General features: G+C 44.7%; 1 protein-coding gene across 1 annotated transcript in view; it reads right to left on the bottom strand.

Annotated features, from left to right (window-relative positions):
• Smg6 (SMG6 nonsense mediated mRNA decay factor) overlaps positions 1-26524 on the bottom strand; it is a 236533-nt gene that overhangs the window by 118370 nt on the left and 91639 nt on the right. Inside the window, exons 11-12 of the mRNA XM_051157931.1 lie at positions 10132-10248; positions 7142-7310 (exon numbers count right to left, since the gene is read on the bottom strand). Of these exons, the coding sequence (XP_051013888.1) occupies positions 7142-7310; positions 10132-10248 (286 nt within the window). The remainder of the gene's footprint in view (positions 1-7141; positions 7311-10131; positions 10249-26524) is intronic.

Here is a 26524-nt window from a genome sequence, read left to right as displayed (position 1 = left end):
ACACTCGGCATTTCCCTGCAGAAAAGTGGCAGGGTATTAGCAGGTGGTAGCAGAAATGGAACTAAACCTAACAAGTCTAATGGTGTTAAAAGAATAATCTTTGAGCTTAGCACAGTGGTGTACCCCCTAGCACTCGGGAGGCAGAGGCAGGTGGATCACTGTGAGTTCCACGCCAGCCTGGTCTACAGAGTGAGTCCAGGACAGCCAAGGCTACACAGAGAAACCCTGTCTCAAAAAACCAAAACAACAACAACAACAACAACCAGGTTTAAAATGTTAGTAAGTTCAGTCAAAAGTCTGTTTGCAGTGGGATGAGTATATGGTTCTGGAACCTCAGTGCTAGAAACTGCAGTAAGCTCTGTGACAGGGTGGAGATGCACCCCTCTCAGAGACACAGGAATTACAAAGCTTGTGTTTTTAGATGCTGCCATGATACAAAGAGATCACTATTCTAGGAGGTAAGACAAGCGGCACGGTACTATGCTCCATGAGAACATAAGATCTGGTTGAAGACTCTCCCTTTAACAATCCTAGTTCATAGAAAAGCAAGTGAGCTGGGGCCTCTGAGAAAGCACTCTGCCCTAAACCAGTTCCGCCTAGAACAGCAAAGCAGATTCTGACGCTGTACTAGAGCAAGGACATAGCTTCTCCATGTTTCCAGGCAGTGAAGCTAGAACCCTCCAGTCAGTAGCAGGTCACTGCAATCTCATGGTAGGATTTCTCAAGTACCGAAGTGTCTCTCCTACGTCATCTCCCCAAACTTTATCTAGGCCACCGCCTTATTTGATTTCAGTTCACCATGCTCGGATGTATGGCCTCTGTAACGTCACTGGGGTGTGTTAAACCCATCAGCACTGGGTTTGGGAAAAAGCGGCCCCTAGGGGATTCTGACATCTCCATGGCCTGAGCAGAGCCCTTGGCGGCCTCCCTGGTGCGGATTCTCACGGTTCCTGCCTCTCCAAACTTTTAGCTGTAACCACTCCAACACGTCTTCTCAGTTTAGCGTACACTGGACCCAAATAACCTTAGCCCAGTGCTGGAAAGTCTCTCCCTGGGGTCATCTGCTGTACCCTGCTAGGGTCAGACTAAAGCCTTAGCCCAACACCCCTTCCTCTCACAAGGAGTCCTGTGGGAGGAATGGGGAAAAAGACAGAGGCTCCTGCCATGGGAGAGATCATGTGTGCCCCACACTCAGCTCTTAGAGGAAGAGGAACCCCTTGGTGCCAGGCTGCAGTGCTGACACCTCAAACTGGAGCCAGGGAGACTGGGTGGGGAGCCAGGGTAGCAAAGGGGCTTCCCACTGTCACCAGCACTTCCTTCAGGGAAGTGCTGATGGGCTGTTACTTAGTAACCTCCTAAAATGCTCATTGGGAAGACTTACTACGTGTCCTTGAAAGGCTGCCGGTTAGACTTGGGATTAGTTCTCATTCACAGTGGCCTATGAGGGTGCGTGAACTAGCTGCTTCTTTAGCTCAAGAATTTCTATCTCATCTACAAGGCCAGCATATGTGAGCTCCCTGAGGACACGCCCCTTTTCTCTCTGATGAGGGAGCCACAGAGAGCTCCCTCGGAGTATTTTCAAGTATGCTATGCAAACTGTATAGGACAAGCAATGGAAAAGCAGCAAGTCCAGGAATTTCTAGATTTTTTTAAAACAGTACTCCAATCCAACAGTGTGATAAATGCATCCAAGCTACAATTAGGAAGATATATAGCATCAGAATGCGAAGGTCTGGGCAGCCTGGTGAAACGCGGGCTCTCCAGAGCCCCAGCTATGTTTCCCATTATGTAACCCTGGTCATGGGCAGACAGCCAGACTCCAAATGAAAAAGAGACTCTGGCTTGGCACTGGTTCTATTTTCCTATCCTCATTCGGGGTCAGCACAGTGTCATACAGCTGCAGAGAAAGCTCTGGGGATTAAACCTGGGAAAGCCTCCAAGACCAGGACCTGGGTTCAAGTACCAGCTGAAAGCAATAAACCAACTGCCACAGCTGGGCTAGGTTTGGATGTTCTCAAAGTCCCCTGACTCTTTCACTTACTGAGAACTAGAGATCAAGATGAGGGAAGATTTGGCTTCAGCAGAAACTGTGAAATGAGGTAGGTTGTCCCACTGCCCTGGCTCTGCCCAAGGTCCTGGGATACAAGGAGTTCCTATGTCTAGGTTCATGGAAGACTGCTGCTCAGCTTCTCTTCCCTGGCTGACATTAATACCTTTCCTCGTGGTCATTTGGTGAAGTTGAAAGTAGCTTGCCTGCCTTTCCTGCCTCAAAAGAGACGTGGTGTAGTAGAGCTAAGAAACTGTGCTACCTAACAGGTCAAGTAGGTGGTCCCTCCAAACCCTGAAGTCTGTTCTAAAGTCACCAAAACCCTCTATACTACCTTTTACAGTGGGCAAGGAAGCCACTTGCCACAGCCTACTACAATGCTTCTGCATATAAAATCTCCTGGGACACGAAGCCAGTCTATCACACCTTTTAGCAGATCCAAGTTAAGTCTCCTTACCTACATGCTGACTCCAGATCTACTAAATGCTGCTGTGGAGAACAAGTGGCCCTGCACACCTTCCTTTATGAGCTCCTCAAGAACGATGAGGCTCTGTGGCCATCGTTCTAAGTGCTCCCCGTGTGCCTGCCGAGGAGCAGTAGGAAGAAGAGGACCAAGAAGACTCGGGGTGAGCTTTGGAACCCCAAGACAGTGGAGGCCTGTGTGTCATGAATCTCTCTAACATCCAGGGAGAGAAGGCAACAAACGAAGAGGTCAGAGGGGTCATCAGGAGTGGGTTTCCTAGGGGAAATGCAAGAGGAAGTATGGATTATCTGGTCACCTTATCTTAAGATCAGGAAACCTGTCTTTTGCAGAGAAGTGCAGGCAGAGACCAATGAAGGCATATAAGTGGAAGCCATTTCTTTTTTACTCCCTGGAGAACATTCCCAAATCTTTAAAAAAGGAACTTTCCAGTGTCAGGGGTGTTATGGTTCTGACCTCTACAGAACTATCTAGGGTATGTCACTGCCTATGGCCTCAAAAAATGACTTCATAGAAGCCATGTCTGGTAACTCACACCTGTAATATCAGTACTTCAAGGAAGACTACCACAAATCTGAAGTCAGCCTAGACTACATAGTGAGTTCCAGGTCAGCCTGGGTTATAGCTGTCGAATACCAGACAGACCAAATGAAAACAAGAGAAAGGAAAAGGTCTCCATGGAGTGGATGGATGAGTACAAGACACAATTTGAAAGGGACAGAGTCACCAAAGCTTGTCAATGATCTCAAGCATGGTATTTACTGGGAGTACGCAGGTGGCTAGTTATAGAAAAAACTAGAAAAGAGAAAAAAGAAAGAAGTTATTTTGGTGTAGCCCAGGCTGGCCTCATGATCCTCCTGCCTCCGCCTCCTTCAGCAAATGCTACCGCTGTGCACCACCACAACTGGCAAAAAGTAAAGTTCTTAATTCACCTTTGCAATGCTCAGGTCTTAAGGCTGGAAGGCGGAACTACCCCCTGTGTTAGTCACACCAGGTCTGTTCTGCTGAACTTAGTCCTTATATGACCATGCCTTGGGGTCAGGCCCAAGGACAGCAACTGCTGCTTGACACTTAAACTTGCATTCCAGAGACAGTCAGCTGCTGATCCTGATGAGGGGAAGAGGAGGGAGAAGAGAGGAGTGGAGGGAAGAAGAGGGGAGGGGAAGAGAACAGGAGGGGAGGGGAGGGGAGGGGAGGAGGGAGAACACAGGAACAAGGGGACCTAGTTCCTGACCACACTGACATTTCTCCTGCCGAGATTCACAGGAGTGAATGTCTATAGTCGCAAAAACGTCTGTACTGGGAAGTCACATTCAATATAGTATTCGGTCAGATTTTTTTTTTCCCTGTGAAGTCTGAATAAATGAAGCAAGCAGGATTCACGTGAACCAACCGCCTCCAGTTCTACTGGAGATGGCTGTAGCTTGGACCACGGGTTTACCTACTGATTGAGCCTTTAATCCAGAGATGGGCAGCAAGACACAGAGTCGGCAAGGGACCATTTGCTCCAACATCCAAAGGGAAAACAAGCTCAGCACCTCCTGTATAAGCACTGAGTTTCAAAAGCCAAACAAAAGCCAAAGGGAGGAAAGGAGAGAAGGATGAAGGGAGAAGGCTGCCGAAGAATTAACAAACCTGACGACCCAGGACATGGGTGGACCTAAGGGATCATGTGGGCTGACATGACCCAGAAAGACTCAAGCTCCAGGGACAGATGGTCTGCTTCCCTGTCCATGACAGAAGAAAACACTACTCAGTGGCCCTTTACACATCAGAAGCAGGCTCAGATACTAGTTACTTTTCCCCAAAACTTGCAAATTGCCTAGTCTGCATTACAGATTAATAGCCCAAAAAGTTGAGGCTGTAGATGCTAGCTCTTCAGGGATCACTGCTGGGAAACAGCTGCCCTGGCCAGCAGGTCTATTAGTTCTTTTGTGTAGCTCCAGCTGCCCAACTCAGGGGTCAACCCTGCTCCAGAGACTTCAGTCTGGAACACATTTTGGAAACCCAGGAAGGCTCACAGGAAGCATGTGAACTGTCGGATGCCGAGAACACTGAGAACACAAAGCCTGAGTTAGGGAGAAACCAGAAGAAGCAGGAGGAACAGTCCTGGGGTGCCTCTTGGGTTGAGGGACAAGGAAAAGTAGACTAAGCGTCAAGACTCCACAACCCACACAGAAAGTTCAGTGACTACTGAGCATCAGTGCCTGCTGCAGCCTTCCCTCTGTGGGTCACCCGTGAGCACAGAAGATGTACATGCCTGGCAGCCGATCCAAAGAACCCCTCCTCATTCCCCAGCAGCAGCAGCCACGGTGTCCATACTCTACCCTCTAATGTTTCCTTCTCCTGGAGAAGAGCCTTGGGCATGAATGATGAGGTACTAGGTACAAATGCTTGTTCCAAAACACATAATCACACAACTATACATCCCCCAGAGTAGTTTCCACTGCACACACCTATGGGAAGAGAAAAGGGAGAAGCTGAGCGTTAGGTGGATCAGAGAGAAAAATCAGTGACATGGAGAGAGATCACGAGATAAGTGGAGAAAAATAAGAAAAAGAGAAAGAGGGGGAGAGAGTACTAATAGAGATGATGCCTACATGCAGACACTACTGTGAAAACATAGAATAAAAGAATGAGAGATTAGAGTCTTCTTTGTAATGGGCTGTGGAGTCACTATTTTAGGCTTTGTGGGCTGTATGGTCCCTGTGCCAAACACTCAACTTGCTGCTGTTATATAAAAACAGCCATAGACCAAAAGTAAACAAATAAGCCTGGCTATGCTTGCATACATCATCACTGAAATCTGACTTGTATATAATTTTCATGAGTTTAAATTAGTTTTCTTGTGATTTTTTTCAAACCATTTAAAATGTATACCATTCTTGGGTGGCGGGATGATTTGTAGAGCCCTGATATAATCATATATACACCTAATAAAAGGAGACAAAAAAAAGACAAATAGAAACAAGCTGGAACAAGCAGAGACAGACACCAAGACACAGACAGACCCTCAGACAAAGGATCTTTCTCTAACAGAGACTTTCATATTAGCACACACAGACAATCAAACTGACAAATATATCATATCAATGTATAAATTTGGATAAAGGCATGGGCTTTCAAGACCAACTGAGGTAGTGGAAAGACGATGGCTTAGTGGCTCAGAGCACTTATTGTTCTTACAGAAGATCCAGGTTCAATTCTCAACGCCCCACATGGCAGCTTACAGCTGTCCATCATTCAAATTCTAGAGGATCCAATCCCCTCTTCTGAACTCTGTGGACATGCGCGCGTGCACGTGTGTGTGTGTGTGTGTGTGTGTGTGTGTGTGTGTGTGTATGTATGTATCAAGCAAAACATTCATACACACACACACACACACACACACACACACACACAAAGAATGAAAAATACATCTAAAAAAGAAAAAGACACTGACATCGATCCAGACACTGGAACAGACAGACCCCTTAAGGGAATGAATGTATGCATGATTCCAAACACAGACCTAAGAACACAAAAAGCACAGATGCAAATGGGCACAGGCCCAGACAGAAACATGTCATGTGTATATAGCACATGTAGCCATAGACTGATATACATAGACACATATAGACAGTCACATATAGACACATATTGGCATATTGAATTGCTCCTCAACAGTCAACCACAAAGAAGTAAAAACACACAGAACTTCATACTTGGTGCAGACAGACACAAAGACACACAGATCCATAGATACACAAGGACAGGGCTAGTAGACTAAATCCAGACATAGACAAAGAGCACACCTGGTTGTGTAAAATTCTGGGTGTAATTTATGTCAATGAATTGTAATTACAGAAATTGTTACAATGTCAAATTCCATTATATGTTTTACTACTATTTTGAAACAACAAAACTCAAAAAAAACCTGCCCTATGAATACACAGATCCATACAGAAGACCAGCTTTGCAAAATTACATATCCTCAGACCAATACACCTCACCCCAATAGATAACCCTAGAGACACTGCACAGAGACTGCACGAGGCAAAGGAAAGCAGACAGGGAATGAGTGAACAGAGAAAGAAGGCAGAGAGGGATGTATCCACTCATGCCCTAGCACACATTAAACGCCACAAGAGAAAGTGAAAAACACTTAATACAGAAGGTAACATACACTGAAGTGACATCAGTTCACAAAGAAAAACTAAAAAGGAGAGAAAGAGGTAAGTTTCACACATGCATCAAAATATATCCGCACCGCAGAGCCGCTGCAAAGACGGTCAGCATGGGCAGTATGAGGGAGGGCGGGGCAGTAAGAACAAGGACAGAGAACCAGACAGACAACTACGGAGCAAGAAAAAAGAGTAGAGTTCAAGAGAAGCAGAGGGAAGGACTAGACAACAGGTTAAAATTACCTAAAACATCAGAGACAAGGAAAGTCTTATGTAAGGGAATGGAAAAAAATCAGGGCTCAAATAAGGAAGAAATAAAGAAGCTTCCTTCTAGAAAGAAGCAGACAATGACTAGGGACTGTGTGTGCGTGTGCGTGTGCGTGCGCACGTTGGGGTAGGAACACACTGAACCACTGTCATAGTGTGGAAGGAACAGGCAAGCCAACTTACTGCAAGGGCAGATCCAAAGATGTGGGTGGAGGATTCCAGGTGTCTGGGTAGCCAAGCATCCAGTCTGACCAGACTTTCACACTGGGGAGCAGCTCCTTCAGGTCCGGGACGAAGGAAGATACTTTGATGTCATCTTGGTCCTCTTGGTCCTCAGGAGAGGCCAGCTGAGCTGCAGAGGCAAAGCATGAGAACTGGGCCTATGTGCACTGTGGCCCTGCAGTGAAGCCTGGAGTGCTGGGACAGCAGCAAACTTCTTAGCAAAGGGAGATTGAGCTTGTAAGAGAGCTGGGCCCAAACGTGAGGACATGCACCCGCACCTTTGGGGACCCTGAAAGTAGGACAAAGAGGGAACCAGTGACTGGCTTCACCTGGAGACACCTTAGGGTCCAGCACAAGTCTCCACTCTGGCCTCCACTCACACTGTTAGAGTCCCTTTAGCATAGTGCCAACACGGCATCAAAGTTCCTGTCACAACTGCAAAACCAGAACGCAGTAAAAGGAAACATCAGAAAAGCCCAAATTGCGGAACATTCTACAAAGTAAATGGTTTATACTTCAATAATATGAAGGTTATGAAGGACAAAGAGAGATAGACTGAAGGAGACTACATACAATGTGTGATCCTGGATTAGAGCCTAGGGCAGAACCCCACTCCCACCCCACCCCCACCCTGCAGCACAAAGAACATTATCAGAGCTGAACACAGCAGCACATGCCTGTAATTCCAGTATTCAGGAGGCTGAGCCAGGAGGAATTTTGAGTTTGGAGTCAGAGTGGGGGACAGAGTGACTTTACACATTTCTTTCTCAACAAAGATCATTATCAGGAAAATTCATAAAATCGAATAAGGCCTACAATAGTACTCAATAATAGTACTATATGAACATTGATTTTCTAATTTTGTTTTTAAAATTGATTTTATTTTTAATTATGTGTACTTGTGTGTATCTATATGTGGGTATCCACACATGAGTGCAGGTGCCCTTAGAAGCCAGAAGGACATTTGGATGCCCTGGAGCTGGAGTTACAGGTGGTTGTGAGTTGCCCAGTGTGAGTGTGGAAGAACAGAACTCGGGTTCTCTGCAAGAGTGATATGTGCTCTTAGGCACTGAGCCAGTCCTGTAGCCCCGACGCCCTGGTTTTGGTCATTGTTCTTATTTGTTTATTGTTTTTCTAGGGATATAACCTAGGGCTCATAAATGCCAGGCAAAAACTCTACCACTGCACTACATCCTCAGCCCCCAGGTTCTGGTAACTGCTAGGACATGGTTCTTACTGTAAGGAAACACAAGGTCAAGTATTCAAAGTCAAATGGTCACCACGCTTGCAATGTAAGATCAAATGGTTCTCCCAGCACTCGGGAGGCAGAGGCAGGAGGATCGCTGTGAGTTTGGGGCCAGCCTGGTCTACAAAGTGAGTCCAGGGTGGCCAAGGCTACACAGAGAAACCCTGTCTCGGAAAAAAAAAAAAAATCAAATGGTTCAAAACAGAAACAATAAGCGTGAATGGGACATGGTGAGATATTAACTACCTGGAGTCTAGAAGAAGCATATATAAAATGCTTTGCATTATTCTTTTAAATTTTATTATTACCGTGTGTGTGTGTGTGTGTGCGCGCGCGCGCGCTCACATATGAACATCAGGGAACAATTTTGCGGAGTCAGTTGTCTCCACTTTTAAATGGGTTCTGAGGGAGGAACTCAGTTTTCAGTCTCTGTGCTTTACCTACGGAGCCATATTGCTGGCCCTATTTTTGTTTTTTGAGACAGGGTATCATGTAGTCCAGTCTGATCTCAAACTCTATAGCCAAGAGAGATCCTGAATTCTTCTTAGTCTTCCTGGTTCTACCTCCTGAGTCACTGGGATTACAGGCATACACCACTAAACTATTTTGTAAATGTGAAACTGTTTCAAACTAAAAAGTTGTTCCTATCCTTAGACAAAAGGCAACTCTAGAAGCAGGAAGCAGTCACAGTCCCGGTATAATGGGGTAACAGAGGGGGAGCCTTACTGCTTACCAGTACTGACACAAGAGCTGAGAGGAAGGTACGGCCTTAGTCTCACCTTTCTTGGCTACAATGCTCTAAAGGAGAATTCTAGATCAGGCATAATACCTCAAGGCAAGGGCTAGTAGCACCTGCTTAGTTCAGTGAGCGTCAGACAGCTGGCCCACAGTGAGTACAGCAGCTACCACATACCAAAAAGAGACACAAATACAAAAGCATAAAAAACAAAAATTGTGAAAATATAGGGAAACATCTTTAGTCCCTAGCACTGGGCAGATAGGAAGATGAAAGGGAAGGCTCATTTCTCAGTCTTCAGATCTTTTTATTTGTTTTTATTTTTTATGTGTGTGAGTGTTTTGCCTACATATGTCTGTGCACCACGTGCATTCCTGATGTCCTCAGAAGCCAAGAGAGGGCATCAGAGCTCCTGAAACTGGAGTTACATTTGGCTGTGAGCTAACATGTAGGTGCTGGGAATCATATCCAGGTCCTCTGAAAGAGCAGACAGAGCTCTTAACCACTGAGCCGCCATCCAGTCCCTCTTCAGGGCTTTGTAAAGATAAGGGAGCACATGAAAAGCCAGGTATGATGGCTTATGCCTTTTTGCAGCACAGCGGAAACAGAGGCAGGCAGATCTTCTGTTGAGTTCCAAGCCAACCTGGTCTATATATAGAGTTCCAGGCCAACAAAGACTTCACAGTGAGAGAGAGAGACCAAGCCAACAAGCAAACAAACAAAGGATCCCACATAACAGCCCACAAGCAGAATGAAATTCCTAACTACTAAAAAAGAAAAGAGAAGGAACAGAGCCACAAAGGGCAGAGGGCCAGATCGGCCACCAGACTTTAGACATAGATGGGCTGGTTGGTGCAACAAAAAGAAGGACATGCTGGGAGGAGGAAGGCCAGAGAACAGGAAGAAGACTGAGCACCGCACTCTGAGATTCATCTGGCCAGGGCTATGGCCAGGGGCCCTCCTGCTTACCTTTGGCCGAGTCCTTAAGTAAGCATGTGCAGCGCTGCACCAGTAGAGAAAACATAGCCAAGCCCAGGGATGCAGCTTGTTCCTGGATTACAGAGCGACACTCCTCTGAGAAGCAGTCTGCAAAGAAGCAAAGGAAGCTCCATCACATTCCAGGGGCCAAGTGCTAGAAAGGGCCTCCCTGACCACACAGCTAAGCTCTGTTTTCTCCCTCTAAAACTAGAGGTGGTGGTAGTGAGCTCTCTTGAAGTAGATCCAAATGGCCTTGTGTTATATTTGGAGCACTTACTAGGAGGCCATGCACACAGATAACTGTGTGATAATATCACAAAAGTCCCCTATATAAGTCTCTTAAAATTATTATTTTTAATAAAAAACATGTATCACTTGTTACATGGACTTAAAAAAAAATCTTTACAAATTGGGGCTGGAGAGATGGCTCTGCTCTTCCAAAGGTCCTGAGTTCAATACCCAACAACCACATGGTGGCTCATAACCATCTATACTGGGATCTGATGCCCTCTTCTGGCACGCAGGTGTACATGCAGACAGAGCACTCATATACATACAATTAAAAAATATATATGTATTTTAAAAATCAGCACAAATCAATTTTAGGCTCCTCTTGAGTACACAGTATGAGAAAATTTTTAACAAATAAAGCGTGTTTAAGAAGGCAGTACCGCAAAGATACCTTCATTTTTAGAATGCTCAAGGTTTTTTGTTTTTTTCCGGAGACAGGGTTTCTCTGTGTAACCTTGGCTGTCCTGGACTCTCTTTGTAGACCAGGCTGGCCTCGAACTCACAGAGATCCACCTGCCTCTGCCTCCCAAGTGCTGGGATTAAAGGCGTGTGCCACCATACGCTGCTGGGTTAGATAATGGAAAAGGTGCTCAACTGTAGCGTGTATATTTATTTTAAAAAATATTTTAATTCATTGATAATGTCATACATGTAAACACTATAGCTGGAGCATGTTCGCCCTGTGCCTTTATCTTGCCCCCAGCCAGCCAAGCCCCTTGTACTTCACAAGTTCCCCTCCTATTTTCACCTTTTATTTTTAATTTTCATTGTTTTAAATATTTTAAAATTTTTATTTTATGTGCGTAAGTACTTTGACTACATGTAAATATGTAGACTGTGTCCATCACTACCCTGTGCCTGGGGAGGCCAGAGAGGGCATGGGATCCTCTGAGAGTTCTAGACAACTGTGAGCCTCCATGTAGGTGGTGTGACTCCAGCCCCTTTAGTGTCTTTGAAGAACATTATTTATTCTTTGGTAATTTCATATATGAATGCATTTAGATCATATGTACCTCCCCACTCCACCCTCTTTTATTTTCAGTGACCCGCCATGATTATCGCTGCCAGCATGAGCATGGGTGTTTAAGCAATTCCCCACAGGCTGGCTGCACCGCTGATGACAGATGATTCCTCCCTGCCTGTATAAAGTCACTTCCGTGAGCCCCACTACCTCATACTGGACAAAATGGGCTGGAGCTCGAGAGTCTCTGTTTTAGTTAACTACTGATAATTTAAAACTATAATATCAAAACCTTATTTTATCAGCAGGAGCACAATCAACAACAGATTTAAACTTATCTTCTCAGATCACCAACTTTGGTTCTAGGCCTAGGCCCTCTATATTCCTCATCCTGAGACAGCACACATGAGATAAAAGCACATTAACCTATTTTTGCTGAATGAATTACTTTTATAGAATACAATACTTATCACCTAATGTACTTGATCAGTGTTAGCTTTTCTTTTCCCCCACTAAAAACATAAATCTGGGTCCTAATACCCACACTCTTGCCTCTTACTCTTAAATCCTGGCTTTAGGGCTCTAGAGATGGCTCAGAGGTTAAGAGCACTGTCTGCTCTTCCAGAGGTCCTGAGTTCAATCCCCAGCAACCACATGGTGGCTCACAACCATCTATAATGAGATCTGATGCCCTCTTCTGGTGTTCAGGTGCACATGAAGTCAGAGTACTGTATACACAATAAATAAATAAATAAATAAATAAATATTTTTTTTAAAAAAATTCTGGCTTTAACTTCCTTCTAGTTTTAGGCCGCTGAAAGGAGCCACTCTGTTGATGGGCGGAGTTAGTCTCTGATAGGAGCTATATAATAATATCCCACATCCCTGCCTTTACCTACATATTATCAGTGGTCTCCTCAGCACCCATTCATCCGGGCTTGGGAGCAATCAACAGCATGCTAGAAGCAGTAATTTAACTTCAGCCTCAGAGGAGGAGACAAGCAACATGCACAGGGAGATGGCAAAGCTTTGACAACAGTTAATCTGTTAATCCCCTCAGCAACACAGGAGAACTCTGAATCCCCAAGTGCTAAAAGGATAATTATCCACACATTTGGTCTCTGTTCCTGCCTGCTTTTTGACCTGTCAGCTTGCTAGTCTTGCCATGGACCTAAACAAGTAACTCCAGGAGACACTACACAACCACAGCTACTCCCAAGTCTCCACCACAGGAGCAAGAATGCCTGGAGCACACAATGCCTGCCCCACACCACTTCCAAAGTTCTCGACATGAGAAGCCAGCTGCTGCTCAGAAGGGCTTCACATATGAACAGCATAAGGGAGCAATCCTTCTATTGTGGTTTTCCACCATCTTTCCAGATGCCCAATGGTCCCAAATGTCACCCTCTAACTTTACAACTCAACTGTGGCAGGCAGTAAGGAAGTGGTAACAATCCAAGAGATTAGAGTAAATCACCACTCCCTGTCTTCTGCTAAGGCGAAACCTCTGTTTCAAAAGATAGAAAGCAAGAGAGCAGGTGAGATGGCTCAATGGGCAGGGGGCACTCGCCTCTAAGCCTTAAAACTTGAGTTAAATTCCTGGAATGCAAACACTGGAAGGGGAGAACTGGAAACTTGTGCTTTGGCTCCCACACGTGCATGCACGTACATGTAAATATGATCATTTTAAAAAAAGAGACAGAAAGGAAACAAGCATGTAAGAATCAAGAGGAGAAAGGTTATAGGCAGAGAAGAGGGAGACCTGTAATTCATCCCAAGAAGAGCTGCAGCGTTGCTTTGCTTCCCAACCATAGGCAGCAGCACTGTCAATTCCATTCTGTCTCAGCATGGCTTCCTGCAGGCCACTGCCAGTTGCCTGCCTGTTCTATGCAACAATGTCCAGAGTCAAGGAGTAAGACCAGGACAGAGGGATCTGGGAGAGGATGAGCAGAGGCCATGTCCTGGTAGCTGACACACTTGATCAAATTAGTATCCCCTCACCAACTGGATATCTTAGGCAGAAGTCACCTGCAAAGGATACAGGGATGGAGAGAGATGTCTTTGCTCCAAAAAATACTGGCTACAAGTAGTTTATTCTCAATAGATGTAAAGCCGCCAGAGAGAGATTACTTTCTCCAAGCTCATCTTTACTTTTATGATAAACAGCAATCTCAGACTGAGTTCAAAGTGGGAGCGAGGGCACAACAGGAAGAATGAAGAGCTTAAGGGCAATGGTATCCGTGGCCTCTGAGGAGTCGGCTGGGTAATCTAAGAAGGTATAGAGCCAGCTAGACAAAACCATGAACCCCTGGTGTAGAACTGGAGGAGAGCCTGAAGGCAGTTTTGCGTGTTCGCCTTTCTCTCACCATGTTCTTTTAGGCAGAGAGAGGCTCCACAGCACAGTGCCTGCTAATGTGGGTGGCCCAACTAGCAAGAAGGCACAAACTAGGGGAGTGGTCTGCATTAACAAGCTATCCAAGAATGTCTGGGTCTTGGTCAGCCCGAAACTGGCCTTGCTATCTGGCAACACTTAACAGGCTTGTTCTCCAGGGCTTGGTGGTATGACAAGAAAATACCAAGCATCTATGATGTGCTAGATTCAGTAGAGGACATAGCTACAAATAATTGTGGTTTTATAACTAAAGGATCTTTCAGTAGGTTGATTAAAATTATTATTTGCCCAAGTAACCATGACAACCACAGACCCAATACATTGCAAGTGAAAAAATGTATTGAGCATGCAGTATATTCAGGATGCTCTTGGCCTCATATAGGCTTCTGTGAGCTAGATGTAGGAAGACACCGTTCCACGAGAATACTCACTCTGATGAAAGTAGAAAAACAGCACCTAGAGTCCAGAGCCCACCTACTTCAGAAGCAGATTTAGGAAGCTGGCCCTAGTCTCATGAACATCCATATATATCCCTGAAGTTGGGCTGGGGCAGGCCAGCAAGTGATGTGGGTGGGGAGGAAAAGGCATTGTTTGCCTTGATACTTGCCTGGTTCCTCTGGCTTTGTGTCAGGTAGCCGAGGCTGACATGAGCTGAGGAACTCATTAACATTGTGAAATAGCCTTTCCCCTTCTTTCCAAAAGCAGGCTTTCTTAAGGATTTGGGGGATGGTTTTGGCTAGGAATGTCAGACGGAAATATTTCCTACCAAGAAAGTCCACTGAGGTCTAAAGTTGGCTTTGCTCATTCCTACAAGTGGGCAAGTGACCATATTTCCCAGTGTTCCTGGGGCCAAATACCTGCTCAGGCAGAAATGCTCTTCTTGCTCCCATGTAACAGGGATACTTTCTCATTTTTCTGAGAACATATTCATGGAAAACATAAACCAACTGTCGTCAAAGTTGTATGAAATCAGGAAATGGGGCGGCCGGGAGAAGGCTGCCATGTGGCCGGATGTTATGTATTTCTAATTAGTGCTATACATCTTTCAACAGCAAGTGTCCTTCTGCTGGAAACACAACACACTGCCCTTGTTATTGTAACTGTCAGAGAAGTGCTTAAACAGATAATCTCCAGGAAAAGTGATAAACACGTCCCCTCTCCCACCAGTGTGTGTGTGCAATGGTGCTGCCAAAGCAAAGTTGTGCCTGATGGCTCCAGGATGGCAAAGCATCCTCCTGCAGGAAATGGGAGAGAGGTGGGGAGGGGACAGGAGGAAAGTAGAATAGAGGCCTGCCCACCTGCTTGGACCTGTAAGCCCAGCCAAGAGACAGTGACTCAGAATCACTGCTTTTGATCAACTCCGGGGATAGGGTACCAAGTCTTTGTAAGGGAGAGATTTGGAAAAAAAAAAAAAACCCTAGTAGTGGGATGGGGTTTGGCTGGACATAGGAAAAAGAAAAAACAAACAAACAAACAAACAAAAAACTTGCCAGCAATGAAACCAGCAGAATTCTCTTAGTACACATAGCCAGCTAGCTTCCTGGCGAGAGGCTGGGAACAGTAATGAAAGACTGACTCAGGGTGAGTGCTATGTAAGTCCACTACCCTGACAGCAGTGGGAAAGGTGCAGAGGGCACTGGATTCACCACCCAGCCTATCACTGACAAGCAACTATCTCCTTGGCTGCCTTACTAACAACTAAAGATAAATGCTGTCGACCACTTCTTCACAGATTCCCTCCCCCATCTACTCTCAGAGGAAATGAGCGGCCAGCCACCTCCAAACTAGCACCACCTGGAGGCAATTTGTTGGCTCTTTTGTATCTTTCAGACATCAGGCTGCTTCTCTCATGAGTCAGTCACCAGTTAGATGCAGGGCTGGCATAGGTCCTATACAGCCCACCCAAACCTCCCTGTCTACAGGAAGTGGGCAGAGAGAGTATCCCTCTGCTGTTCTTGAGCCACAGAGTTCTCTGTGGCAGCTGCTGGCTAATGGAGGTAGGAGGTAGGAGTAAGATCTCGGATCAAAAGCAGAGATGTGTTCAAAAAAAAAAGCAAAGATGTTCTTGCCCTTGGGGCATTTTATTCCCTGAAGCCTGAAGTATGGCTTCATGGTAGATCCATGGTATGGAACACTGGTAGATCCAAGCAACATGCTCATGCACACTGGGGGAGAGTTAAATTAACTGAGTCTACAGCAAGCTGTGACATGTCCTAAACAGGGTACACACAGGCAAGAGATCAGACAGACGGACATGGAAACTAGTGTTTCCTCCTGATGAGCCTTCACTGACATACCTGATGCTTCTATTAGGTCTTCCAAGATTGTAAAACTGTCTTCTTTTGTAAAAGTTCTTTCCAAAGTGGTAGATGTAGGGGAAAAACCATCTAAACTTCCTACCAAAGTGACCTCTCCCAAATATTTATCTAGATGTGCAACTGTAGGAAACAGAAATTTAAATAGGATTCTGGCCACATAAAGATGATAATTTGGTTTGTTCTGTTTCCCAGACAGGGTTTCTTTGCGTAGCCTTGGCTGGCCTGGACTCATTTTGTAGACCAGGTTGGCCTTGAATTCACAGAGATCCGCCTGCCTCTGCCTCCCGAGTGCTGGGATTAAAGGCAAGTGTCACTGCACCCTGCTTTGGGGAGGGGGGATAATCTAATGAAGAGAAGTCATAGGGAAGCAGGGAAATAGATGCCTTTGCCTCTGAAAAGAAAGGAAAATAATTTCATCTACTATCTATCAAAGGTTTTATGGAAGAGACCATTTCTGAGTTGGGTTCGGCTGTAAGATATGAACACTCATAGTGGCTGACTCAGGAGGAAACGTGTACGTTACACAAGGGATGCAGGTTAGAGCATATAAAACACTCAATGATCTTTCCCTGTAGCAAAGCAGGAGCCAAAACATACAGAGCCTGCAATGCAGAGACCTGACCTCAACAGACAATAAGAGAGCACTCACTTAAGATTCGTGAATGGGAAAAAAAAAAAAAAAAAAGATTCGTGAATGAAGCTATGTTGAGTATTTTTTAAGATTAATCTAGTTAAGGGCTAAGGGTAAAACAGCTCAGTAGAGAAGCGCTTGCCTAGCATAAGTGAGGTCCTGGGCTCAATCCCAGACACCACACACACATGGCATTAACCTAGTAAAAACACCATAGATTAGGAGGGTAGCCAGAAAAGGGCAATGGGGGAGGAGCAGTTAGAAAGCTAACAAAGCATGAATGCATTTGAATTAAGAGAAATTATATAATTATGTGGGTAGGGCATAGAAGAACATGCTTATAATACCAGCATTTGGGAGATGGAGGCGGGGGATCCGTAATATAAGGTCAATTTCAGCTACATGGGCCAACCTAGGCTCCAAGAGACACTATCTCAAAAACTAAGAAAATGTGTATAACCCTTGTAACACCAAATAAGTGACACATCCAAGTGTGGAAAGTCCTGCAGGAGGAGCATGAGAGAGGGCGACAACAGAAGGATGTTGGGAAGCAGCGGCCACTAGGAGAGGGGACTGTCAGCGTGATGCTCTCCTCCAGCTCCACACAGTCTGGCCAACTGAAGACCGACAGCCTACACCAAAAGAGACGCAACAAAGGGGCAGAGACCTAGGACTGCAGAGCACCTGGAGACCAGGAAGTGTCTCACCGAGTCCCCAGTACCTCCCCCAAAACACACACACACACACACACACACACACACACACACACACACACACACACACACACTTGGCTCTGGGCCAAATCCTGTCTTTCCAGAACAAAGACACTTCAGGGGGTCAGAAATACTTGGGGGGGGGGGAGCTGCAGGAGTAGGCCTGGGAAGCCTGACTGGGCTATCCCTGTGGAAGCTATTAGATACTCAGCACTTCATTTGTTTCCAATCCTTGGAGGAGTACAGCTCTGTGCTGTGGGGTGAGAGGCTCCTCTCTGACGTAATCAGGAAGCAGCTGCAAAATTAAGGAATCCCTCATGACATCATAAAAAGGGTCGATGGTTTACTGGGGAAAGTATAAAAATTAATTATATATCCCCACATGACTCCTTTCTCCTCAATCTCTATGTAGCCCCCTTTACACTCACACATTCTCTACCAACAACACCCAGAAGCTGCTCAATGGACAAAATATAAAAGGGGGGAAAAAAAAGCCTGGAAGCGAATGTTTTCCGACACACTGTGTTCCGTGAATTTGGAACGCGACAGGTAATACCTACCTTACCCTAGCACTATGTTTGTGGCGCGCTTCACCAACAAGATTCTAAGTTCCTTGAGGACAAAGCTATTTCAAGATCTTATACCCATGACAATCAGAACCATGAGGAAGCTCAGGAACTGAACTATTCATGTCAAGCAGGCACATGCCTCTCACAGCTGTGGGCCTAGCTATGCACGGCACAATTCTACCACAGCCAGGCGTGATGTCTACAACACGAGATCTGGGTGGTGCTGTCTAAGATACAGTGAGATCTGTGTTACGCACTCAAAATTTAAATACGTTATTTCAAAACTCTTCTGGCATTTATGCAGAACCCATTGTTCCTGTTTTGACATCTGAAGAAATGAGCTCAAAAGGACATGTCCATAGACACAAAGCTAATGATACCAGAGCTGCGACCCATGTTGCTTCCATATCTGGTTTTCTTTTCTTCTTCTTTTTTTCGTTTTTCAAGTCAAGGTCCCTCTGTGTAGTCCTGGCTGTCCTCAAGTTCAGAGATCCCCCTGCTTCTGCCTCCTGAGTGCTGAGATTAAAGATATGTTCAGCCACCACTTGGCTCCATATCTGGTTTTTTTAAGGCCTGTGACTCAATCTCTCCACTTCAGCTGTGCCTCTCTTTACCTTGTATAGAAGAAAAACCTCAGATCACTCTAACTACAGTTCTACATAAAAAGCCCTAGCCAGGCGTGGTGGCGCACGCCTTTAATCCCAGCACTCAGGCAGATCTCTGTGAGTTCGAGGCCAGCCTGGTCTACAAAGCGAGTCCAGGACAGCCAAGGCTACACAGAGAAACCCTGTCTCGAAAAACCAAAAAAACAAAAAACAACAACAAAAAAGAGGACTTGCTGCTGCTGGGGCTGGAGAGATGGCTCAGTGGTTAAGAGCACTATCCGCTCTCCCAGAGGTCCTGAGTTCAAATCCCAGCAGCCACATGGTGGCTCACAACCATCTTTACTGAAATTTGATGCCCTCTTTGGGCATGCAGGTGTACATGCAAACAGAGCATTGATACATACAAAATAAATAAAATCTTAAAAAAAAAAAAAAAAAAAAAAAAAAAGAGGACTTGTTGCTTTTGCAAAGGGCGTGGGATCAATTCACAGCACCCATGTGTCAGCTCACAGTAGTCTGTAGCTCAGTTTCAAGGGACATGACAACCTCTTCTGGCTTAGATGGGTGCTGGGTACATGTGTACTTCACAAAGATGCACACAAACATTCAAGCACATAAAAATAAAGAGGAGGAGTTCGAGGAGGGAGCGGAGCAGAGGAGGAGGAGAAAGACATCAACTAAGCCATGGCCTGCTCCTCCAAAGGACCTTGATTCAGTTCTCAGCATCCACACATTGGCTCACAGCTGTCTGTGACTCCAGCTCCAGCGGATCTGATGTCCTCTTTTTTGCTCCACAAGACCATGCATGCATGTGGGGCATATAAGCTCACACAACCACACACATACATATAAAAATAAAAGGCACATAAATAATTTAAGAAATGAAAACCTTTTGCTCTACAAAAGACCCTGTGAAGAAGATGAAATAGCAAGTTACAGGGAAGGACCAGGTACCGACATCACCTACCAGACACTGACAGCTAGATGAGGAAGTCCTTAGACTATATAAAGAACTGACAAAACACAACAAAATAAATAGTATGTTTATAAAGTGAGCAAATTACATGAGTAGGCCTCTCACAAAAAATTATATGTAAATAGGAAATAAGCACATGAAAACATGTTCAATATTGGACATTAGAGAAATGAAAACTAAAACAATTATTACATCTATCCAAATGGTTGAAATATCACCAAATTGTTAAATGCTGAGAATATGTTGTGAGTGGGGGAAAAAGAATCATATTGCCATTCTAAAAAATAGTTCAGCAGTTTTTTTTCTTTAAAAAAAAAAAAAAAAAAAAAAAAGAGCCGGGCGTGGTGGCGCACGTCTTTAATCCCAGCACTCGGGAGGCAGAGGCAGGCGGATCGCTGTGAGTTCGAGGCCAGCCTGGTCTACAAAGTGAGTCCAGGACGGCTAAGGCTACACAGAGAAACCTTGTCTTGAAAAAACAAACAAATAAAGAAATAAAAAGAGTCCTTATAATGTAACATCTAGCAATTCAACTTCTGAGATTTATCTAGAGAAACGAAAATATGTACACCAATATCTACAACACTTTTATTCCTGACCGCCTAAACTAGAAAAAACCTAAATGTTCTCCTATAGGTGAAACTGGGGAACATTCATGCCACAAAATACACTCAGCAATAAAAATAAACAATAGATACAGGCAACATGATAAACAGACCTTCAGGAAATCCAGTGAGTGACAGATCCAACCTGAAAAGGTCATGCACTATACCTGGGTTTGGGGCGGCCTGTATTTCAGCACTTGGGAAGTAAAAGCAGGAAGACTGAAAACTCAATGTTATCCTCAGACACATAGCAAGTTCAAGGCCAGCCTACGCTACATAAGACTTTGCCTTTAAAAAATAAATAAGATGGTTCTACATTATATAACTCAATTTATATTCTACTAAAGTAATGTAATTATGGAGATGAAAAACAGAGTCGTGGTTGTAAAGAGGGACAGAAGGAAGAGGGGAATCTTAATGAGAACCGTGAGGGAGCCTTGTTGTAATAGAGCGGTTCTGCACATCAATTTTGGAGTAGTTTGTGAAACTGCCATTGTGGTAAGAAACCACATAAAGCTATGCACACATATATCCACATGCCTGCATGTGCATGAACACACACAAATGAAAACACAGGTGAAAGCTGAATAAAGTTTGTAGATTATGCTATAATCTGATATGTACTCAAGTTATTTAGTGTGAACTGGGAGAAGTGGTGACTGGTACACAGATCTCTTTGTTGTTCTGCTTATTTTACTGTTGCGGGACAAAGGTCTCACTATGTAGCCTTGGCTGGCCTCAGACTCACTATGTAGACTCTGCCAGCCTTAAGCTCAGAGATTTGCCTGCCTGCGTCTCCTGAAAGCTGGTATTAAAGGTGTGCACCATCATACTTGGCTTTTGTATGTTTTCTCTTGTTTTTTTAATTTTTGTTTTACATATATGGGTGTGCTGCCTGAATATGTCTGTAAACCACCAGCATGTATTATCCACTGAGGCCAGAAGAGGGAATCAGATGCCCTGGGACTGGAGTGGTTGTGAGTCACTACATGGATGCTGGGAATTAAACCTGGGTCCTCTTGCAAGAACAGCCAATGATCTTAACTGCTGAGCCACCTCTGCAGACCTTGATTTGTGCTTTAGAGTCATGGTCTTGTCCCACAGTGCTGGGATTAAAGGTGTGTACCACTACAACTATGCCCAGTTCATTGTACATTTTAAACTAAATTCCTATGACTCTAATTATTTCCAACTAAAAAGTTTAAAACAAGAAAAAAAAAGAAAAAAAAAAAAAAATAAAAGGCAAATAACGGCCCCCAAGAAATCTGTTATAGGATGTCAGAGACTTTTCTATATATAAAAAGGTAATTTACACATTTGGGGGACATTTTCTCTATGAGCAGTGGTTGGTAACCTTGCCCTGCTTATTATTTTGTGGTGTGTGGTCTGAGATGATGGAGATGTCCAGGCATCCTGTCCTTACAGGGCGCAAGCAAGACAATGTCAGGTGCACCAGAGAAAAGTAAGACAAAAGGGAAGGCCCACTGAAGACAGAACTTCCACCTGACACGTAAGGCCTAAACAAGACAACTCCTTCAGCAACGATACGATTCATCAGATAGTAAAATCCACAAGGTGAAGGTGATGAGAAAGTGAAGACAGATGGCGAAAACAAGCAACTGCAAATACTAAGTGAACTGTTCAAACATGTCCTGCCTCTCAAAAATAAAAGGGCAAATCTCAAGCCAATGGTATGTGTATCTTCCAAGAAAAGGCAGTCAGGGGGGAAAGTTGATTAAAAGAGAGTCTTAACACTGTTTTTTTCATAAATGAAAACTGTTTGCACATTTTCATTGCATCTTTGTATCATTAATCAGACAATGCTGAGATGCATTTAAAAAAAAATAGGTAGCCAAGCTGCAATCCTTTGTTAACAACTCGGCACTATATCTGTAACACTAAACTTAAGAAAAATGTCCTCACTAGAAGCTGGGCTTTAATCTCAGCACTCAGGAGGCAGATCTCTGTGAGTTCTAGTCCAGCCTGGAACACAGTGTATTCTAGGCCAGCTAGAGCTACATAATAATAAATACACTGTCTCAATAGGTATATGTGTATGTGTATGTGTGTGTGGTATGTATGGCATATATATATATATATTGCATAAATATACACGTATGCATATAGTGTATACATGTATGTGTAGTGTATGTGTGTGTGTGCACATGCACATGCACGCTTTCCAGTGTGTGTACATGGAACCTGGGTCAGTGTCAGATGTCTTTTCTCTATTGCTCTGTACCCAATTTTCTAAAACAAGGTGACTTATTGGATCTGGAGCTTGCAGTTTTGCTGCACTTACTGGCCAGTGAGCTCCTGGCATTGACCTGTCTCCACTCTCAAGCACTGGAGTTACAGACACATGCCACCACAGTCAGCTTTTACATGAGTGCCAAGAGTTCAAACTCAGATCTTCATCCATACCTATTAGGCATTACAACGTCATCTCTCCAGCCCCTATATATATTCCTCCTCCTCCTCCTCCTCCTCCTATCACCACCACTACCACCACTATTATTATTATTATTATTATTATTATTATTATTATTATTATTATTATTATTAGTGTTTTGCCTGCATGTATATCTGTGTGAGGGTACTGGATCCTCTGGAACTAGAGTTACAGACAGCTCTGAGCTGCCATGTGGGTACTGGAAACTGAAACCAAATCCTCTGGAAGAGCAGTCAATGCTCTTAACCTCGGAACCATTTCTCCAGCCTCCTCCCCTTTTTACTTTTTATCTTGAGACAAAGTCTCACTAAGTTGCCCACCTGGTCTTGAACTCACATTGTAGCTAGCTAGGGCTGTAACTCATGACCTTACTGCTCCTGCTTTGTGAGTAGTTTTACCTAGTTTTACAATCCCATAATCCCAGCATCTGGGGTAGAAGAGACAGGAGGGTTTGATCATGTTTTCCCCTCCCCCACTTCCTCTATAAACTCTTGCTAACTGGCTTGTAGGATGCCCAGGTTCTGTAAGGTGTTTTCGGCAGCCTTTGGGCTAAGAAGGCAGCACAGACTCTATCTCGATGCTCCAGGGCAGAATTCATCCTTGTCGAGCTGACAGGCGAAGAAAAGCTGAAAATGGTGTTGTATACAAAGCCAGGCGGGCCAAGGTGTGATGCAGCTGTTGAGTAATTTGGATAACCCTGTGTTTTATTTAATTAATTTATTCAGATTTCAACTCAATTGTTATCCCATCACTTGTATCCTCCCGTTCCTCCCTCCCTCCCGCTTTCAACCTACTCCCCTCCCCTAGGGCTATGACCGAGGGGGACCTCCTCCCCCATACAGGGTCATAGGCTATCAAGTCTCATCTTGGTAGCCTGCTTATTCTTTGAGTGTCATCAGGCCTCTCCACCAAGAGGAGGTGTTCAAATATGGGGCACCAGAGTTCATGTCAGAGTCAGTCCCCACTCTCCACATAACATGTCCTGACCATTGGCTAGATCAGAGTAGGGGTTCGATGCTTACTACTCGTATTGTCCTTGGTTAGTGCAATAGTTTGAGCAGACTCCCCTGGGCCTCGATCCACCCATCACGATGGAGAACCCTGTTTTTAAAAGCTTCTTACTTTAACAATATTCCTAGGAATCTAAATCAACTCCTGAGGTCCTTGAGGAGAATCTCTGTGTTTGCTGACCAAATTCTAGCCTCAGTCAAATACCTAACCCTGATTCTAATATATTTGTACCTAAGCCGCAGGTTTGAAAGGGGGGAAAGCAAGGCAAGCACTACAACATTAACAGCACCACACGCTCTGAATGCCAATAATGAGCTGTTCTTACCAATGGCATTGTAAAGAGAATAAAACTGGCCGTGGTAGCACATGCCTGTAATCCTAGCATCAGGGAAGCAGAAACATCAAGATTAGAAGTTCAAGGTCATCCTTTACTATGTAGCAAGCTCAAAGGCAGCCTTAGCCACAAGAAATCCCGTCTCAAAAGAAAAGCCTGAGCCACACATCCAGGTGTTAGTGGCTGATAGCCTTGATTACAGTAAACTGAAGGACTGACCTTCTGTTTCCCTGGCCCAACACAGGAACGCAATATTCTTCCATGGCTCACTGACTTTCCCTTTTTCTTCTGGGTGTGACTGGGAATTCCCACATCTGCCTCTGCCTCAATTTGGCCTACCCAACTACCAAGCCAAGGCCAAAGCTCAAAGTGTTGTAGACTTCCTAAGAGCCAGTGTGACTGTGTTTCCTATAGAGATCTGAAAACCTGTTGAGGTTCCAAAAGCCAGCACCAATTTTCAAATCTGATCAGGAGCTCTGAAAGTCAGTTACCATACAGCTGAGTGAAATATTTTTCATAAATTTAACGCCAGCATGTCTGTGTTTGGAAACTTTGAAAATCATGTTGTATGGTTTACTACACTGGAAAAGGTGCCAAACAGTTTCAAAGGAGGGGAAGTGTATAACTGTTTCCTTTCAAATGCATTTTCCAATGGGATCCATTCAGGGAAAAGGCTGGAACTAACTAAAACATTATTAAAAACTGTTATGGAAAGAGACAGAAAGATGGAAAAAGATAAACCCCCCCAAAGTGAAATATATAACCAAGGAGAAGACAAGGGAGGAGAAAGAAAGGCGACCTGGGCAGAGAGACAGGTTGGGGAAGGGAATGGGGTGAGATAGAGTTTTGTCTGGCCGTTGCCCTTCGTGGTTTGTCATTGTTGCAGAGCAATCGATCAGGACTGCAGTGCTGCTGGCCCAGTGGCATAAGACAAACCACAGAGTTGGCGTCAAGCTCAGCACTTGCGAACTGCTGGCCTTCAGTTTTCAAACCAAAAATATTCTTTGGGAAGCAGTAATACCAAGCTCAGTTCAAGCAGCTAGCAAAGCAAGGGCCCCTACCCTGAGCAGCGCCCTATTCAGTTACAGCAGGCACCAACACTCTGCAAGCATCAGCTAGGAAGGAAGTTTGCAAACCTGAAACTACACTACACCCTACCAAACCAGCTCCAAGCTCTGACTCAACCAAGTGGCAGCAGCTGCTGGATGTTGCTTTAACCAGAACCTACTAAATGGGAAAGCTGGTCTCGCCCACACTGCCATAGATAAAGCAATTCCTGCTAAGGTCACATGTGCATGATCCAGGGGACTCTGTATACAATGTTTAGGACAGAGTTTGGTGCTGCACACCCCACCCGCCTACCAAGCCCTCCCCCACATACACAGTTTGTACGGAGGGTTCTTTTTTTGTTTGTCCCCCACACACCCCTAAATTCCTCTAGCTAGAGCAAAAACTCCATCAGCTAAACTGAGATCCTTCTGAAAATTGAAGAATGTGCCATTAGTAATCTTTTAGAAATAGGACTATACTCTGGGCAAACAAGAATTTTTTTCCCTATCCTAAGCCACTGTAGTATTTGGATATGAAATCTTAGCTCACAGGAATCTATTTTGAAAGGAAGAACAGAACCACGCTCCTTATCAGTGCCAAAGTACTTTCTTTTTGAGCTCCTCCAATGGAGAGGTAAACAAATCAATTAAGTTAACTGCAAAAACTAACAAGACTGAGCTGACAATTGGGATTCTAGAACTCAAAATTCCAGGCAACAGCTTCAGGAGAAAGGGGAGATGTGCCACAGATGGGGCTGTTGGGGCTAATCTGCAGCCTCCCAGTGCTAGGCCTTCCGCCTCAGCCAGCTTCAAACAGCGTAGGGCGGGCAGACCTTGGTGCAAGCTTGCTGAGTTCCAGGACATCATTCTTGAGGGTGTAATAAGCATGGGCTGTAGCACACATGTTGAGGGATGAGGGAAAAAAATAAACAGAGAGACAAAAGAATGAGGATGCACTGCCAATTTCAATTGTGCAGCTTTTATTTTTAAATGCTTATCAAGCTGAGAGAGAGCAGAGTTCTTGGAAAACAAGGTTTCCTTTTTTCCAATGCCAGTGTCAAACACCCTCAAGGACGGGCACTGCACAGACTGTAACAACAAGGAACGTGGCTTTGCATCCTCCCAGCACCACTGTTCTCTACGGGTCCCACGCTGCTCTGATTTCGGCTCAGCTGAGAACTCTAAGTAACAGGTCCATTGCCTCTGTTAAAAACTGTTCTTTTTACGTTTTTGAAATCTGGAAACTGGCTGCATTACAATTATAGCCCATCACACACCAGCTCGCTCCACTAATAAAATTAATGTGTAAAATGCCTAATTATTACTTTTACTGAACTACAGTGCTTAGGGATCAAATACAGGAAGCTGAAGGCTCAACTAGTTGTTAGCTACAGCATAGAAGGAGGGGCCAAAGGAAGAACTACAGTTAGCGGCAGGAAAGAACATTAAGTCCCGATACAAGCCTTAAAAGCCCATGCCC

Source organism: Acomys russatus, chromosome 16 (assembly GCF_903995435.1).
Source record: "Acomys russatus chromosome 16, mAcoRus1.1, whole genome shotgun sequence".
NCBI lineage: Eukaryota > Metazoa > Chordata > Mammalia > Rodentia > Muridae > Acomys > Acomys russatus.
Note: the sequence above shows the minus strand (reverse complement) of the source record. Positions and strands in the feature narration are given on the sequence as shown.